Here is a 20191-nt window from a genome sequence, read left to right on the forward strand (position 1 = left end):
TCTACTGGATTCAGATCTGGTGACTGGGGGACGCCACTGCAGTACAGTGAACTCATTGTCATGTTCATGAAACCAGTTTGAAACTTGCTTTGTGACATGTTGCATTATCATGCTGAAAACAGTGACTAGAAGATGGTTAAATTGTGGTCATAAAGGGATGCACATGGTCAGCAACAATACTCAGATAAACCATTCAAACCATGATTGATTGGAATTAAAGGGCCCAAAGTGCGCCAAGAAAACATTCCTCACACCAGTATACCACCACTGATGCTATCCTGTCGATGTTAAATTCTGACCCTACCATCTGCAGCCTCAGCAGAAATCCAGATTCATCAGACCAGGCTACGTTTTCCCAGTCTTCAACTGTCCAGATTTGTTGAGCCTGTGCTCACTGCAGAATCAGATCTCTGTTCTTGGCTGACAATGAGTGGAACCTGACATGGTCCAAGGTTCAAGGTTCAACGTGTTGTGCATTCTGAGATGTTTTCCTGCTCACCACATTTGTAAACAGTGGTTATCTGAGTTATAACCTTTCTTTCCATCCACAGAACTGCCGCTCACCGGATGTTTTTTGTTCTTCGCACCATTCTGAGTAATAACGCTAGAGACTGTTATGTGTGAAAATTCCAGGTTATCATCAGTTTCAAAAATACTCAAACCAGCCTGTCTGGCATCAACAATCACGCCACAGTAGAAAGTCACTGAGATCACATTTTTTCCGCATTCTGATGTTTGATGTGAACATTAAGTGAAGCTCCTGATCTGAATCTGTATGATTTTATGCACTGAACTCCTGGCACAAAGCACACTGGCCAACAAGTAGGTGTACACGTGTTCCCATTAAAATTCTTGGTGGGTGTATAGTTGCAGTATAACATAGTGCTTATCTAAAATTGTGTCCCATAATAACTTAGTTAGTATCAATGGCCAGTTCTTCAGATGTTGCTTCATTGTAAGGCAACTCCAAAAAAACATTCTTATAAAGATAAAGATAAATATGTAAGTATATAATGCCTCTTCTCTCTGTTGTCTGATTGATTACAGTTCATGTACACCCTGGCAGCGTGTCTGTTCCTGGAGCTGCTGGGAGGAATCTTAGCGCTGATGTTCCGCAACCAGGTGAGCTGTCCGAGGTACTGATCAATAATCTGTTAGACTCTCCCACCTCAGAGCATTTGTCAGTGAGGTTTTGAGTCAAGTCAGTTTTATTTATATGGCTTAATATCACAAATCACAAATCAAGGGGCTTTACAATCTCTTCATCTTAAGAGACCCTCTATACTTCAGCCAAGCAACTTCCAGGTGCCGCTCCACCGTGAAGACCTGGAAAGAGGACAGATATGCTGTATCCATACTGTGCCTCTTACAGTGGAGGAACGAGAACAAACAAAGCTTTATACATCAGTAAACTGATATGGACCGGCCATTACATAAAAACAATAGCATGATTAAGTGGGAAATATTAATGTCATTATGATTCTCATTTTTCAAAACTGATAGTCACCAATTGGCGTATTGTTGACAAATAATGAGCCAAACCATGCAAGTGTTATAATATCCAGAGGCTTCACTGACATCACAGTCAAACCTTATTTGCTCATATTTCTCGTCAGGAAATCTACTGCGACAGTATAACCAGAATTAATCTGTTCAAAAAGAAGATAGGATTATTATTTGTGTGATATCAGTGTGTTGATGTCACGTTCTGCTTCCCCGACCCTTCTTCGTGTTGCTGTATCAATCTTTCTTTTGTCTGTCTCTCAGTTTTAATACATCGTTCCTAATCCTTCTCTCGCATCCTTTCTTTGTTTCTCCTTTTGTCTCGCGCTTCAGTTTTTTATCTCATTTCCCTCCTTGCAATAAAATCCAGTTACGTTCCTGTGCATGCTAACACAGTGTGATCACTTGTTTTTATGTCGTGGTGACTCAGCAAGCGGCTTCTGTTTGCGATCATGAACAGTACTTTTTGTGAAAAAACAAGACTGAAGGAAAAACTTTAATGCGACATGTAAAGACTGGACATTATTAATTGGGTATTTTCACTGTTTGAAATTACTCAATTGAATGTAGTAACCACTGTGGTTGTTCAGTGATGCACTGCAGGAGGATGATTCAAAATGCAGTGTTTTCTCTGCCACTGAGGCAACCAGCCATGGAGTCTAGACCACCTCCCAGTGAATCCCCATCGCACAACATGACTTGAACCTCTCATTTGCTACTGGCGCTATAATGAACTTGTATCTGATTAATCTGCCATCAATGTGCACAAAACAATTCTAGCTATTGCCTCAGATTAAAAGCCCTTCATGGTAGGAACTTGAAGGCAGTTGCAGAGAGTGAATCCTAATCATGAGGTTTAGTGACGGTGTTAAGTCTCTGGTCATCAAAGGCATTGAGATATTTTTCGGTGTTTTTTTTTTTTTTCATACAGGATCAGTTTAAATATTGAAAAGCAGGAATGGTTTCAGAAACAGAAAGCTGTAGGATGCGGAGCTGCAGGAGGCAGGAGCTTGTTTCAGTTTAGGTGAACCTCCATCGGATCCTCAAAGTAAACAACACGGTAACCATGCTGAGATGATTGGAAACCTACAGTGTCCACAGCAGAGGCTCAGACCATGTTTACCCATGGTACAAAAATTCAACGCATCATTGGTGAATGTTATGAAAATTAATTTATAACAAATACAGTCTTTACACTCCCACCTTTGTTGATTTAAGTTTGAATGTAAAGGAAACAGTGTTCTGTGCTTTAACTCACTGTTTTATACTTAACAATTCTGACCAAAACTATTAGATCATTTTTATACAGTATAATATGTTTATTATATATAGCGAACAACACGAATTAACTGTTGGCACACTGGAAAAATACAAACTGTGCTTACTGTATGCTAATGAGAATGAGCTATATGAATAAAACTGCCTAAAGCTTTTGCCTGTAGTGGCCAAAATGTACATAGTGGCCAAACCAGTGTAAACCCAGTCCAAAGTAGATTATTAGAGTGGAATTAGGAAATGGTTTCTTGTCATAACTCTCTTACTCACACCTGCATGACATGGCTTTGAATTTACATCCAGACTAGGAGGAGAGCTGCTGTTGGTGTAGGAATTACTACAGTGTGCTGAATAACACTGAAAATGAAAAACATGTTGAAATTCGTGGTTAAAATCAAAATTATGAATGAATTTGTTGGGTCAAAAATCACTCCTTGAGAACTGAGGTTTTATGTAACAGATATTGGTGGAGGATTACAGCTAATGTGCCCGGGATTCCCAGAGGCAAAGTGGTATGATACCGACAGTCCTCTACTGAGATATTCATTGCATCAGTTTTCTTGATAAAACGCTCTCTCATTCATGAATGTTTTAATGTGGCTCTGTGGGGACCAGCTTGAGTTTCTGGGTTTGTGTCTTTTTAATGCTCTTCAATCATCTCACTTACATGACTGTGACATTAAACATAATAATGGCCTGTTGTCAATTAACTTTTTTAACAGTGCCATGTAATGCATTTTAATATTTGTGTCTGTTTGACAAAAGAAAAGCTAAATTATCCACATTGTGTTTGTTCATTCCAGGTTATTAATGGCAGTTTTTTTTTAAATACAATAATGTCCCAGCTACTGATGTCATTTTTTATTTTATTTTACTGTCATCTCATTTACATTGAGATTTAAATAATATAGCAGTGAATGAGAAATGTGTGCATATTAATAACATTTCAGATGTATAAGCAGATTTTTATAAAGATGGATTTTTCTTTGCTATCTCATTTCCAGTAACACCATGTTTAAGATGATAATGCCATGTGAGCTAATAGTGAGCTCTTTAATAATGGTCCAGTTTCATCTTTCTCGCAGGGAAATGCCTCAGTAGATGAACTCCAAGTCTATAAATCTGCTCATTGTAATGTGGTTTAAACGTGGCTGCCTTGCCCCTATAGATTCACTGTGAAGACGTGATATATTCTGAGAACGAAGGAAAGAAATTAAATGAAAAGCTCAGTCCCTTAAATCTCTGACTCTCATGAGGGAAGCGGTCTCAATTCATTATTATTAGTGGGAACAAGAATGAGGGGAAAAAAAGCCCAAAGCCTAAACTATAAATAAAACTAATACATTAGAAACAGAGTGCAGTGAAGTGAAATTAGTGGAATAAATGAACGGCTCACTTAATGAAAACATTCAATGAAAAGCTCTCCATGAGTGTATACATAGCGGAGTTCTAAGTTTCAAATATTTATTCTCAGACAGTGGATAGATTGATACATTAACCTAATGTGACCCTGCTGCACCAGATTGTGACTGACAGATGTGAGCTGTCAGACTGTCATATTTTAATATTCCAGTTCATTGGATCAGTCACCTTGACTAATTACAGCATTTCCTCTCCAGAGCGGAGCTGCCTGTCTGACACATTAATGGTAGATCAGCTGTGTCGCTGACAAAAGGAACATGGTCACATGACAGCCCTCCATTATCATTAACGCCACCAAAACTGTTTATTTTCCCCCTTATAGACGCTGGAATTACTGAACAAGAACATCCGAAGGGGCATAGTGAACTACTATGATGACCTGGACTTCAAAAATATCATGGACTTTGTTCAGAGGAAGGTAAGGTTATGTCACTCACACAGAGGAACATTCCTGTCCACAAAAGACACGACAGAAAGGTGTGTATTAGCTTTATAAATGTGCTACAATGCAAATGCAGTGCAGACAGTACAGACAGCTGATTTAAGGTCTGTGTGAGTAGAAAGAACCACGAGTGAACTAAGATGATCACAGCAAGTCGTGTCCAAAATAATGAGAGAACTGTGCCGAGCCATCACGGTGCACCTGCTCCCAGAGTACATCAAACAGCCACAAACACAGCCTAAAGCTGAGGCTCTCATTACCAACTTTTGTCAAACACATGGGGATGCTGGGTCTGGGGGCAGGAGAATGATCACTCATTGAAATTCACAAGCAGCCTGAACAAACTCCACTCGTTAACAGAAGAGAAAAGTAAAATGCTCCTTCAGTCTGCAGGCTTCACACCTTGAATTATAAGGGAATATGTGGGTAACCAGCGCAACAGTCACCAGCGGAGCGAGATTGTGACTTTATTAAATGATATTCAAGATGCTTGAAGGCTCAGAAGTAGTTACTTAGATGGTTGTGTGGCAGCTAATTTGGTGGTTAAGCAAATGGAAGCTGAAGCACCTGCTGGGGACCTGGTCAGCTTTTCAATACTTGAATCCAAAAGCATTAACTTTCTCACATTTGTAGATTGGCAGACTCGTCAGGCACCTTCCCATAATGTCCAGTGTGCTAAGGCGATTTAATTCTACCATTCATATTGGTTATTTACTATGACCAATGAGCCTACAAGAACACACTATTGTTTCTGTCGAAGTCAGGGCAGTTATGGTCATTTCACATGAAAGATTTCTGGATTTGTGGAGGTTTTCTCTCACTGGTTTGTAGAACTGTGCTCAGTTGGAAATGTTCAACATTTAAATCTAAATGTAATGACAGTTATAGAGATGTGAGTCAGATCTGATCAAACCACACTGACACACTTCTGATGAGTTTTACTTTAGCATTAAACTCTTACTTAAAGTGACTATAATCAGTATTTTATAATAACAATGTGTCAATATGAAAACAATGTGACAATTGAAGAACCGACACAATTATCACCAGAATCTGCAGCTCCTCTGGGCCTTTATACTGAGTTTAAACTTATTGTTTGTCTGTCTGGCCCACAACTTTCAGCCGTTTTCATTGAAGAAGATCTAAAAACCCACTGTACACAAACCGCTCGGCACCTAACAGCAGACACACAATGTTGGCGACTAACTGGTGAACACAGTGGAGCATCTAGCAGCTAAAGAGACAGATATTTCCTTCAGGATGGAGGAGGAGACCAAAAAAAGAGCTAGAAGAGAGTAAATATTATGCTAAAATTCTCCACGTTGCCAATCACAATGACTCCATGATGATAATGTTGATTAGGCAACTGTTTGCTAACAGGTTCTACATATAATGTGATATCATGCCAATGATGTGTTCAGAGCTTCACCACACTAAGGGCATTTATTGCAAGATTAAGACATTCATGAATGTCTCAGTTGATTAAGAGACTCTGTGCCAGTCGTATCAGTGCTGCCAGGAATAGTTGTTGTTGCTGGAGAGACTTCAGAACATGACGGCTGTGCAGTTCAAAGTATCGGTCAAAATATGACTTTGGCATTTTAAATTTTGACACAACTCCACAGCGTCGGTTAACCTTGGTTGTTCACTTCAAAAACTGTTCCACTTCATTATCAATCCAAATAAACGGAGGCCAGCTTCCTTTGGCGGCAGATTTTTCATGTTTATCCTGTGATGTGCTCTTTGAAGAGCTTAACTTACCTGTGCTGTGATCTGCTCGCTCTGTTAACAACAAACAGCGCTTCAGTGATGGTGGAGAACCATTTGGCAGCAGTGGTGTAAAGCTACTTCTGTATTTTTCCTGTCGTGGTGTAAAGCTGATGGTGTGCCCAAATGTCCTGCAGCAGGAGAGATTTAAGTGTTTAATTTTTTTAAAATTATTTGTGACGACAATGGTCTGAATTCTGCCTTGCTTGTGTGTTTGTGTTGAGTAAAACAGACAATGGTGATCATAGACTATGATGGTGACACATCAGTTACTACTGTTGCTGAAAATCCCTTTGTTGTGTGTGGGTTGGTGACTGCATAGATATTTTGGGTGTGTGTGTGCGAGCAGTCAGAGTGAACCTGCACTTTTTGTTTTGTTTTTGCCCTGTTCTTTTTAAGAGGTAGATCATATTCCCTGACCAAGTACTTTTGTTTTAATGTTTTATTGTGTTGTTATTCTGTGTTCCTGTCAGTTATTGACAGCCTTATTTCCAGGCAGTAGAACATTTTCTAGTGCTTGTAATTTCAGTTTAGGAATGACAACTATGATTTGACCAGGTCACATGAGTCTTTCCTGGAAAATACCAAGTTCAGTGAAAACTAAAAATATAATTTCAAGTTATATCCTATCATCAAGGGTGAGATGTTTTTGTACAGCTGCTGTTGTTTTATCCATCAGATTTCCTGCCAGGTATTTCAGTGTTTGAATCAGACTTGTCACTGTTATCTCATGTGTTCAGACCAGGTTTGGTTTTAGATGTGTTCAGATAACATTTCATATGAATGAGTGTAGAGCTGAAATGATTAATTGATTTGCTGATAGCTAGTCTCATAATCAGTACTTTGTCATTTTTTTCAAGCAAAAATGTTGAACATCCTCAGGTTCCAGCTTTTCGTTTGTGAGGATTTGGTGCTCGTCTTCGTCTTCAGTGATTGTAAATTGGACTGTTTTGGACTGGATGACATCACCTTGGGCCTCAGAAACACGTGATGGTTACTGATCCCTTTAACCCAGTGTGTCCTGTGACAACCCCCACCTGTGTGCTCTTTGGTCCAGAGCTCTTTGGACAGGACGTGTAAATTGTATCAGGTCTGCAACAACGGGAAATGAGAAAAATCTCATCTTGGATCCAACACACAAATCTATAGATTAGTGGCAGGTCATATCATATCCTGAGATGAGTTCATTTATAGATGGCCTTTCTATATCCACTGCGCCTCGCTATTCTAATGGAAATGTGACATTTGTTTGACCAGAAATGGCCGTCTGTATCTTCAACACTGGGGGAGGCAGTGACGGCCCTTTTCCCCACACAATTACATTATAGTTAATCATAACACTAATCTTAATGTTGAGTATTGCAATGTTTTATTGCAATAAGCTGACATTTTTCATTTTCATCATTAGAGAAAACCTTAGCAACTCCAGACACCCGTCCACCATGCAACTCAAATAGTTCAGACCATTTTTTATTCACTATTTATATTGGAGTCACAGCTATGAGTGTTCTCACAGCTGCTGCAGTAGGATTTTGTGGTTCATATCAAGAAGTCTTACAGCACCGCAAACAACAGAGCTATTCAGTCATTCAGACAGACACTGACTTCATTTCCCCATTGGCATGTGGTTGTTTGACATAAAAGTGGTCATGCATATTTATAATTTCATTTTTGATTCATCACAGGCAGCATTATTGGCATTTTGGCAAAGCAAGCCAAGGCAATTTTATTTACAAAACACACTTTAAACTGTACCATGTAAATTTTAATATTTGAACTCGGTATCCTTTTACATACATACACGTGTGTGTGTGTGTGTGTGTGTGTGTGTGTGTGTGTGTGTGTGTGTGTTGTGTGTGTGTGTGTGTGTGTGTGTGTGTGTTAGTAAACCTTACACACATGCACACAAACACACACACAGACTCAACGTATCTTAGTCTTGTTGGTCAAGTCAGGCAATTTTTATTTGTATAGCGCCAATTCACAACAGAAGTTATCGCAAGGTACTTTCCAACAATTCCCACCAACTGCAAGCGCGAGGCAACAGTGGCGAGGAAAAACTTCCTTTTAAGAGGCAGAAACCTCGAGCAGAACTGGACTCCTGGTGGGTGGCCATCTGCCTCGACCGGTTGGTTCTTCTGTCACTCTCCAATATGATTCATAAAAGCCTGACATCTAACTATCAATGCTTTGAAGCAGATGTCTACACTGTGTACACAACAACCTTATGCAGTTATAAAACCACTGCATGACCTGAGACCTGAGAGATCTAACTCAAGGCCAGTCCATTTTATTTATATAGCCCAATATCACAAATCAAAAATTTGCCTCAAAGGGTTTTACAATCTGCACAGCACACAGCAGCCTCTATCCTTAGACCCTTGGCTTGGAGTCAGTGAGAAGGACAGAGGACTTGGCTTTTATCAACAGTTTTTATTGAAAGATTTTTTTCATGTGTGTTTAGTGGATTATTAGAATCAAGACACTTTTTAGGAAAATAATGGAAATGCTTTTTGAGTCACTATTGATCTAGATGTCATTAATTGTCCTGCAGGGGCTGTTTTGGTGATTAGCTCTTAAACCCAAGTTGACACGTCATATACAGGACTTGTATCATCCAGTTATTTGTATGCGACTTTGTCAAGTATTTTTCTAAGCACAATATGAAATTTTATGTCCACCGTTTGTTTTTCCCCGGAGCCGAATGATTCGCAGAGTTCGCCTCCTCCTCTCCAGAACAAATGGAGCAGGTGATGAAAACCGGTAAAAACACTGAATAGAACAGTTTCACAGGATTGTCACTAACGTGTGCTCGGCTTGTTTCTCCGATAACTTAAGATCCAGCTACATCCAATGACTAAAATCCTTCATCTGGTTAAAATATATTCTTAAAAACAACCAGAATGTGGCTTAAATGATGCAATTGGTAGGCGACTAAATTAAACTAACCATTACCTTGATTAAAATTACCGATTTATCTTGGTTTGAAAATTGATGGAGACATTTGGAATAATGTAACTCAACAAAATCTATAGCCGACATAGGTGTAGTTGTTATAATGCAGAAAAGTTACATATTATACATTTGATAATATCAACACATTGTTTAAAAAAGAAATACAGAGTTTGCCTGAAATAATATGAGTTATAGAGAAAAACCTGCTTCATTCATACTTGTTCATGCATGTTAATGAGTATTAAACACCAATTGGTGGAATGATGTAACCAAAGGGAAAAACTGACAATAAACAAAAATAAAATGAAGAGAATCAAAGTGTTATAATATTTACATTATTTAAAATCTATAGGTCAGTTCTCTCTGAAGAACCAATCAATAACTCCACTTATCTATTATTGATACCTGGCCTCATCTATTAGACCTGGAGAAGCCCTGATTGATCAGTTTGGTCTACAGACTATGTCCATCCATTAGATAGGATGCTGGCTTGACACTGGCAGGAACAGTCCATTATTTATATAGAGCGATAGATTGTTTGTTCAGGTCGTGTTACTGTAGATCCTCTGCTGCTCAAGAGGAGCATCACTGTAAGATTTGAGTTCCTCCTTCTTATTATGTAGCAGTGGTACTCTGCCTGGTTTTTCATAAAGCATCACTAAGTTTTGCATCTGTAAGCAGGAGGCTATATGTAAGCTAACCAGTCCTCATATTACATATAGATGTAGGGGAGATTATTTTTATGACGTTCCAGTGTTTATTAAAGTGACAAAGAAAATGCTTTACCCATTGAGCTGCTACTGTGCCAGTGATGAGTGCCACATTTGGGCATTCATCAACTCTGTGGATGAGTAGGTGTTGACACTTAGACTGTTTTTGTAAGTATCTAAGGCAGTGGGTTCCCGGTGTCAGTCAGTCAGTCAGTCAGTCAGTCAGTCAGTCAGTCAGTCAGTCAGTCAGTCAGTCACTGACAGTCGTTGTCCCGGCTGTTGCGCTCCAGCCAACAATAGTAACACAGCGTGTGACATAAAGAACACACAATAAGTTAAAGCTCACAAATGTTGATATATCCAGAAAAACATATTGAACTTTCATTGAACTCGGCCTTGAAAGTTATTTTACATTTCATGCAAATCCTTTGGTCGTTGTCTTGATTACTGTTAATTTAGACAGAATCAGCTCTCACTAATATAAACTCTGAGGTGTGAGTTTTTCTAATACCTTATGGTGCCACTAAAAACAATTTGAGGTGGAAAGGGAGAGAATGAGCCGGCAAGTTTAGCAAAATTATTTAAAAAACATCTTTTAATTTTCAGCCTCATGCATGCCACAGTGTTGCTACATGGGTGCCATGGCAGGGAGCACAGGATGGACTGACTTGTGTCTAATACAGCCCACAATCTGAGCAGCCAATTAGCCATCCAGTTAGTTACTCATTCAGCCAGTCTGCCAGTGAACAGCCGATCATCAGTCACTCAGGCAGTTGACTACAAAATCAGTCATTCCTTCTGCTAATTCTGCGAGACATGACTTACTCTGAGGATTTTCTCCCATTAATTGACATATGAAGAATATTTGCCATCCAACAGTGAAGAAGACGGTAGAAAACCACAGGAAATATGCAAAAAGAAAAGAGAAAATGGTCAATAAAGGTCCATCTGTGAAACCAGCAGAGCAGTCTTTGTTTCAGGGTCTAATAGAAACAGTGTTTGATTGAGACAGGGATGAAAACAGAAGAGAATACATTTCACTTGACTCTGTGTTTTGCTATAACAATACTGAGTGAACTGTTCTGTAATCCAGTCATCACTTTGAAATGGACTGCAAGGAGAGTCTCTTTATGGTCCTAGAGGATGGAGGGCCTTCACTCTTCTGCTGCAGTCTCAAGTGTTTTGAGAGACTGGTGCTTCAGGTTGGTCCGCTGAACTGCACTCAACATCAATTTTCCCGAAGAAAGGATTTACTGCAGGACTGTTAGATTGCTTTATACCGTACAGCTGCGCCTGCTAAATTGGAAACTTTCAACTTGTAATGTTTTCAGATTTATTTGCAGACATTAATCACATCATAACTGCTTTGCCATCCTGTGAGTCTTGTTTGGGTCCTGACCCAGTGCTGGCTTTCTGTAGTGTCATGCCAGTGAGAAGAAGGAGTAACTTCCTGGCATACTGGCATCATGTCAGCATACTGATCACGCTGCCTGGCAAAGAGCAGCCTAATTTTTATTCATTTATTCATCTTCTCTCTTTATTTCTTGTCTCATCCCCTTACTGTCATCCTGTTTGTCCTCTATTTCTCTCTTACTGCCTTTCTCACTCACTTTCTCCTTGCTCATAAAATATTTGCCTTAGTAAATGACTACAAAGCACAGCTAAAGCTCCTGGGTTATTCAGAGTTTTTACTCTCCAAGGCAACTGTGCAGCTGCTATCTACCCAGTGAAAGTAAAAAATCAAATAGAAATTACTGATTACAGATTACTGAGACATTAGGGGGTTGGTGTAATTTGGATTGAGTGTTATAATTTGAGGCTGTGTGCGTATCCGTGTGCGTATGTGCGTGTGTGTTTTTAATTCAAATACTGAAAAGCATTTGGTCTCAGGTGGTTGTCATGTCTATCCTATAAACAGACACTAAAAACTAATAACAGCTGCATCCCATGAATGTTATGCCTTTACTGCCATGAGAAGTCAAAATGTCCTCTATGACAAATGCTCTGTTGTTTGCATCAGATGATGCTGTTTTACATTATCATGGTTGCTGGACAGAGCAGTAATCTAAACAGCATTCAAACAGTGTTACATAGAAACACTCAATCAAACCAAATAATGAAGCTGTTTCAATGTGACTCAAAAGCGCTCTGCCAAAAGCAATAATCATACCTTAACAAACCTCATTTGTTGTTCCTATGAAGTAATAATGTTTTTTGAGGGTTTGTCAGTAATGGCTGAAATAGAGGGCAATAAAAAATAATTGGTTGGTGTCACAGTATTTTGTGCCTGTGAACCAACAGCACGAGGTTGTCAGGTATCAGTTTTTGTATGCGGCTGCAAGTGTTATTGGCTCAAGGGGAAACACTTCAGTCTGTGAGGCTGCTGCTTTCAAATGCTGGCTGAGTGTGTAGGAAATGTGAGAGAGACTTTATATTGAATTTGGATTTTAGTTTTCTTTAATGTGAGCAAGAGGACACATGGAGCTTTGGGGTCTTTGTTTGGATAACATCTGTGTTTTTTATTATTTCATCCATAGAGCAAAATGTGAGGTACACCCTATAATTCAAATTTACCACAAGACCAGGGAAAGGGTTCATTTCAGGGTTGTTGTACTGCATTGGGTTTTATTTTCAGTTGTTAACTTCACTGTTTTCTTTACTGTACCAATTGTATTGATCATATATTATTTACAAATTTCTAATGTCCAAATTAATGATTCAGAGCAAATAATATTGATATTGTAATAATTGATTTGATGATTGATTTAAACCATGTGGCCCAGCCTTACCACCACCTGTACACAGATTTTTGCCAAAGTAAAAGAGAGACAAACACACACTATAAAAACAGACTCATAATTGCATGCAGATTGTTTTTAATTATGGTTCATTTCATAGCAAAATGTTACTGGCGTTGCATGAGCACAGCAGTGATAATGTTTAGTCGTTTACTTTTTTATCTCCCCCCTCTCTCTCATTCCTGCCTACCCTCTCTCTATCTCTCATTCACCTTATACATCTTCTTCCATCTCTTTCTTTGTTTGTCTCTATTTTTCACTCTCTTTCTCCTTCCAATTTCTGCACTTGTGTCTCCTCTTTTCTCCTCTCCACTTTTCTCATCTCTGGCAGTTTAAGTGCTGTGGAGGTCAGGAGTATAAAGACTGGGCGGTCAACATGTACCACAATTGTTCTGCACCTGGTCCATTGGCCTGCGGTGTCCCATATACCTGCTGCGTTACTACTAAGGTCGGTATCACTATCACTTTTACTGTTAGTGTCATTACAACGCTATCTGCTACAATATCTGATGTTGCTGTCATACAATAGCATATACTGTTGTTACTGTCTGCGTTTCTTGTGGTAGGTAATATTACTACCATTTCTACCACTCTTGGCACTACTTGGTGGTGATACTGTATATGTACAGTTTTGAAGGTCAGTGTTAGATATTAGTATCTTTAACATTATGGATAGAGTCATTCTTGTCTCTATTTATTTATTTATTACAGGTCTGTGAAGCCCTGAACAGTCAGCTCAGTTTGTATGTCATTATAGTAATAGCTGTAATAATAAAGAGTTGCATTTAAAATGCATCTCATCATCCTTATAATGGTGATTAAGCCTGTTCCATGCCAGACACACTCACAGGCAATTTTCTCCCACGCAAAACATCACAGTTGCTACCTTCAATTTATACACCTACACTCTCCCTGAGTTTATAAAGAGAGAACAAACAAGACTTTTATTCTGACAACAGTTTGATGAACAAGATTACACTTCCCCAGGCTGAACTCATGAAGGTGACACCACCAGTCCTTCACCCTTAGTAAATATTCAATTCAGTTACCTACAGTCCACATACAGTTAAGATTTTCTTATTCCACAAGTTTGCATTGTTGTGAGCCAGTTCTGATAACAAGGTGAGAAAAATGTCAACTATTTATTTTCCTATTAAGGGATAGCATGTGATGTCTCCTTTACTTTTCCTGGTTCATTTCCTTTTTTCTGTGGTTGTAAATTATTCTTCATTCCACTGTTTTAGTATTTAGTATTTGCTCTATAAATGTTGTAGCTGTGTGGCTCACTTGTGTTAACTGAAGAGGAAACATTGTTAAACTGCCTAAAGGCAGCCAATGTAATATTTTTACTGCACTCAGTCCTGCTGTTTTCATCGTGTTAAGATATGGAACAGTGACAGACCAATAATTAATTCTCTTGTTATTCACTTTCCCATATTTGTCAGTAACTATTAAAACAGGCAGAGCCACTGCCACCAGGATTCATCTTCTCTCTGTGTGAATATACCAAGACAAAATTCTTACATTGAGATAATATGGTTCATAGGTCGCGTTGCTCAAACAACACATTTGTTCGTGACACACAGTAGCTGATGGATAGAACAAATGACGAACACAACCCTGTGTGACAGACAACACATAATAGGCAACAGAAGCTCAGAAGCAGAATGCATGTCATAATACACTTGACTGACAACTTTATTTAAAATACTTAAGTATTATTTGAGAAGTAGCAAGTACCAAGTGCCAGTTAAAGTCAGAGACAGCATATATAATTATTAAATGCATGTGCACTCCATTCTTCAAAATGTTGTCCATTGGTACGAATGTAAAATAGATACAGCTGATGTCTTTCTTATAGGTCAATTGTTAATCATTCAGATAAAAGGTTTATCATTCATATTTAGATGATATATGATTTCCATATTTAGGTTCACATCCATACATTATGCATTATCAATGACAGTCCATGAGGTGTAGCTCCAGTGTAATCTTTGTAATTATGCTTGAATTTCAAGGCTGCATGTTTAAATTAACATGAAGCAGCAATTAACTACACTTGATTGAGCATGGTGTTTCTTTTTGGATGGAGGACTCCAATGAAATGAATGAAGCAGCGTCAGCATCGCCTGCTATGTATCAAGCTCATAGCTGTACACCGATTCTTGTAGATTCTTCAGTAATAAGGAATTGTGATATTTCATAGATGACTCATGGGGAAATATGGTGACGGTATTGTGAGTTTTCCTCACATTGTAATCGTACCAATTCCATAGTAATGAATTAAAAATCTCCAAAATAAAGTCATTGAAACAATGACTTAAAAACGGTGATCACTCCTTCCCTCCTCTTCTACCTGTGCCAGACAGTCATGAGAGACTGGCAGTTTATTTTATCTTATTTGAATACATGAATATATTTCAATATTTGAAAGTGGAAATGGCTTGTTCACATGCTCATGCACACACACACACACACACACACACACACACACACACACACACACACACACACACACACACACTCTTCGAACAGTCTCAGGCAGTTGAAGTGTGTGTCTTTGTGTGTGTCTCTTTTACAGATTGCCTCCTGTTTTTTTTACAAAAATTTTACAAATCCCACCTCTAAGGATAAATTTGACTGAAAGCGTGTCGTCCTCTCTCTGCTGTTCACTCCCCTTGAAGCTCAAAGCTTTGTGCAGGCTACTGTCTGTCTCCCATTTACCTTTTAGGTCTAACTTTTAACTTTATCTCCTGTGTCTCTCTGCTTCTCTCGCCTCCAGCCTAATGAAGTGGCCAACACTTTGTGTGGCTACATGGTGCTAGCAGAAGAGGTAAGATAATGAAGACTGACTTATATGACAGATGTCTTTTTACCCTCACAAGCTAGAATTTAAACATTTACAAGAACAACTTTTCAACAGGGCTACTGTCCAAAGCAAGAATCCCAATTTGAACCAGAAACCCAGACCTCAATGCTCTGATAAAGGCTGAGAAAAACACCTGGTTGTATTAGTCAATATGCAGGTTTTGTTCCTTATGCATCTAGTAGAAATAAGGCTCAGCTGAAGTTTGGAGCTCTGTCCATAGTTGGACTGGCCATCATCAAGATTAGAAGGATGAATCTCGGTGGGCCAGTGGACTGTAAAAAAAAAATCCATAAAGTTTTTACCGGCCCGGTCAGTCTCTTAACCTGCCCTCCTGCTGCTCCTGGCAGGGGGAGGGCTGGGGTTGAATTTCTGTCCCAGTGCGACCACGGCATTCTCCATCAAGTGAATGTCCATCCGAGGTTGATTTTTGATTCAGTTTCTACCACTCTCAGTCTTCACCTTCTTTGACTATTCTACCGTAAACCCATAAATTAGGCTTTTAGAGAACCAATGTAAACACAGATGGTGTCATTATTCTATAGCCATTACAAGTGCAATCAATATTTACTTCATAATGATAAATTAAAGAAAAAAATGCGTCCATTTCCACTTTGATAATTAAACTGGCAGATACAAAACATGGGACAGTTATTTGTATTTGTTTAATGTTGTGAAAGGTAATATAAAACAGGTAAAACAAGTGATTATTGTTTTCTCAGGTACTGGCTGTAATTATTATATAACTGTTTATTTTGTTTCCGATAGCGTTTGTCATTGATTGAAAAGATTCATATCAGAGGCTGCACCGACGCTTTCTTTATCTGGCTGATGGACAACTATAAGATTATGGCTGGACTGCTGTTAGGGATCCTCCTGCCTCAGGTACACACACACACACACACACACACACACACACAGAAACACCTACAGTGTAGAGCCTCACTGTATGTGAAGTAGAACTGAACTACAAGTCAAAGTTCAGTGTGTGCACTGTTATCTATATAGACACAGGCAGGTTTACTGGTCTCCCTGAAGAGAAAAGTGGACTTTTGTGTTTTGAGTGAGTTTGAAGATGAAGTCCATTTCATGATTGTTCAGTAAATGATGATTTATGATTATTACTAACCTGTTTTCTTTTCTTTTCTTTTAACTGAACTTTTTGATACTCAAAGAAATTTGCTAAAACTGCTGGAAGGAATTAACAATTGCAACTTTAGTTTGAGTATGTTTGTGAATATCAGTAGCACAGTGAAATAAAACATTCATCCATATTCAACAGCCTGTCTAATGCAAGCAGCTCCGATGAGCAGGAGGAAATGTAAATTACTTTACCCCAGGTACATCTGACAACTCAGCTGCATTAGCAGTGATAAAATAAGCAGGGCAATTTTCCCAAAATGCTTTGCATGTTAGTCCATTTCATTAAGTTTTAATGCAAAATTCTTGATACATCAACCTGTTGACAAAAATAATATTATTCAAATGATACATCTGAGTTTACGTGAACATTTTAACCACAAACCTTTTGAAATTGTCTGACTTTGTTGTTTGTCCAGCATTGGGAAAAAAACATCTACACATTATAGGTTCATACACTACATCTGCCATTTCCCTTCATATCCATTTTCTTTTTTACCAGATCCAGCAGAGGATGTGGGTGTGAGAGACACGGAGCTATTTTTCATCACTTTGTCATTTCTGTCTTCTCACATCTCATTTTAACTCACATGACGCATTAAAATCCAGACACTCACACACACACACACACACACACACACACACACACACACACACACACACACACACACTGGCAGCTATGAATGTATGAATAGAGATGATGCTTGACTTTAATAAGCACAATGGGCTTTGGTGAGCAGAAGCTGTCAGTCACTCATCCAGTCCATACATGTGGTGCTTCTCATTTGCCCTATTTCATGTCTCCTCACTCATCTCACTACGGCTGACTTGAATTAATCTGGTCCACCATAATGGAGGACATCTCGGTTCCCTTATTTATGTTCAGAGGTGCGAGGACACATCCTTCACAGAAGTTTTCTGATTGGACCGATCTGATATGACATCACTGCAGTCTGATAACGGGACACAAAACAGATGCAGTTCTGGTGCAACATCTCCACCAAGTTTAGATTTTAATTTGTGTTCTGATTCACCATTTAGTTAAAAAGTATTGGATCTGTGTTAATTGATTCAACATTCAATTCAAAATTCTAAATTTTTCATCATTCATCATTGTTGGGACTCAGTCATTCAATAGACCAAATGTTTCTTTGCTCCACTGGACAAAGGAATTCACACCCCACAGTTCCTCACGGTTCACACCTGGGGATGACCCTTCCCCCCCATGGACCCCACTGCCCAGCCAGTGTGGGCCAGCGTGTGACATGTGACCCCCTAAGGTGTCACAAACAAAACCAGTCTTCTAGACCCCTTCTCCTCTCTTCCCTTCTTGGCTTGCTCTGGAGAGCAGCTCCAGCCCTCTCCTCTCGGTTCTTCAAAGGGCAACAAGGCCCCAGCCCAGGTCAGCTCTGCTACCTGAGAAACCAGCTCTCCCTCGCCGGCCTGCTCACAGCAGCCTGCAACCACTCTTCTCCTCAACAACAGCGACCTGCTTCGGATTAACTGTGAGTGAACCAAATCCTCTTCAGAATCAGCAGCTACGACACAAGGCTAGCTGATTTTCCAAGCAACAGGAGTCGTAGCACAGTTAGCTTGGAACAGCTAACTCTGTGAGGAGAACAAAGGAGATACCAGCAAGCAACACAGCCAGACAGGACTTTATTCCACCAGGAAACCCCCCAAACTCACTGGACTTTACAAAACACTGGAAAGGACCTCTTTGCTTGTTCCAAGGATTGGGTAACGTTAACGGACTGGGCCTTACCTCTCCCAGCACAGCATAGCACCGCATAGCTAATCAGCAGAAGTCTTAACTTGTTAATGTACTTGTTGATTGATGTCTTGTTGTTGTAATGTTTGCTTAGGTTGTGGTCAGTCATACAGTTAATCGAGTACTCGTATGTTCACACACATAGCAGTACGTCTCAGTCCTAGAACCTGCATGAAGCTAACCTTCCCCCTCTAACCTGGTACCTTTAGATTACATGAGCTAGGCTAACAAAGAAACTCACACCTCCCCTCTCACACACACTAGGTGGTCTCAGCGGCCATTTTAGTAGTTTCTTTGTTTACCGCCATCTTTGTAGTCTTCTTTGTTCAGGTCATGTGGTCACAGTGACCACTTTGAGTCGGCCATCTTGCCTTTGTCTGTGTCCCCACAGACACACACACACACACACACACACACACACACCTGTATATGCTAGATTAGACATTGTACTTTACTCTGCTCCATTGTAAATAAATGCCTTTTAAGTATAACTACTGGTGTCTTTAATGTTGCACAAGCGTGAATATTGCCAACCTCTACTCGGTAGAATTCCAATCCTTCAACTGTAACTTACTATTGATTTGGTAATTTGGTTATAGTTAGTAAGCTAATGATTAATCAGAGTTCCAGATTAATGGTAATAAATTGAGACTAAAACCATATTGGCTATTTTGCCTATTAGTTTAGGCTGGTGCCCCGTGAACTTTAATTCATTTTAAAGATATTATTTAATATTAATATTTTTAATATTAATATTTCCTTAATTTGTGATAGCCAGTAAATTGATAAACAACCGAAATCTAACACATTTGGTGTCCAGCTCATGAGGTAGAGTACTGTTAACATAATGGTGCCGCCCGTGTGAGGCCGAGTACTAATGATTTCCAGTTACTAATAGAGCTCAGACCCAACATAATGGTGCCCCGTGTGAGGCCGAGTACTGTTGGCAAATATTCATAATTGTGCAATATTAAATTCATAATTTGGCCAAAACCGCAAAGGTTGAAAAATTTTTTTTAGTCCACCACAGGAGTAAACGTCCAGGTGTACTTACAAACAAGTGCACTGTGGTGAGAATTGGTTTACTAATTTTACCTTAAGTAATATTAGACGTCCTCCAGTTATTAATAGCTAACACTTAAGCCTTAGTATCAAGAGCCTGCTATTGTTGCTAACAATTCCAGTTGAGTTTATTCTGTAGGAAATGTAAGAACCTCAGTCCAGCATTTGAATACCACGTGTTCAATGCTATCTAGTAAAGCTGTCAGAATTGCTGCTCCCTTTAACATTAAACACTGTGTGCCGACAGCCCTGTGTAACACAGAGAGCTTATACCTGGCTGTTACTGCCAAGCATTTCAGCCTGAGTAAGAAATAGAGCCTGAGATAGAGCCACAGCGTGCTATCAGCCCTGTGAAACCCAAGTTCTGCACCTAGCTGTTACTGCCTTGCATTACAGCCTGAGTCGACTTGAAGAGATAATCTTTGGACTGTTACTGCCTTGCATCTCAGTCATTGCTTTTTGAAACATTTCTTAAGCAGA

General features: G+C 39.3%; 1 protein-coding gene across 1 annotated transcript in view; it reads left to right on the forward strand.

Moving 5' to 3' along the window:
• Positions 1–20191, forward strand: part of tspan15 (tetraspanin 15) — a 36900-nt gene that overhangs the window by 9329 nt on the left and 7380 nt on the right. The window contains exons 3-7 of the mRNA XM_056382141.1: positions 1048–1122; positions 4523–4618; positions 13204–13320; positions 15655–15705; positions 16507–16623. Of these exons, the coding sequence (XP_056238116.1) occupies positions 1048–1122; positions 4523–4618; positions 13204–13320; positions 15655–15705; positions 16507–16623 (456 nt within the window). The remainder of the gene's footprint in view (positions 1–1047; positions 1123–4522; positions 4619–13203; positions 13321–15654; positions 15706–16506; positions 16624–20191) is intronic.

This window comes from Seriola aureovittata, chromosome 1, assembly GCF_021018895.1.
Source record: "Seriola aureovittata isolate HTS-2021-v1 ecotype China chromosome 1, ASM2101889v1, whole genome shotgun sequence".
Lineage (NCBI taxonomy): Eukaryota > Metazoa > Chordata > Actinopteri > Carangiformes > Carangidae > Seriola > Seriola aureovittata.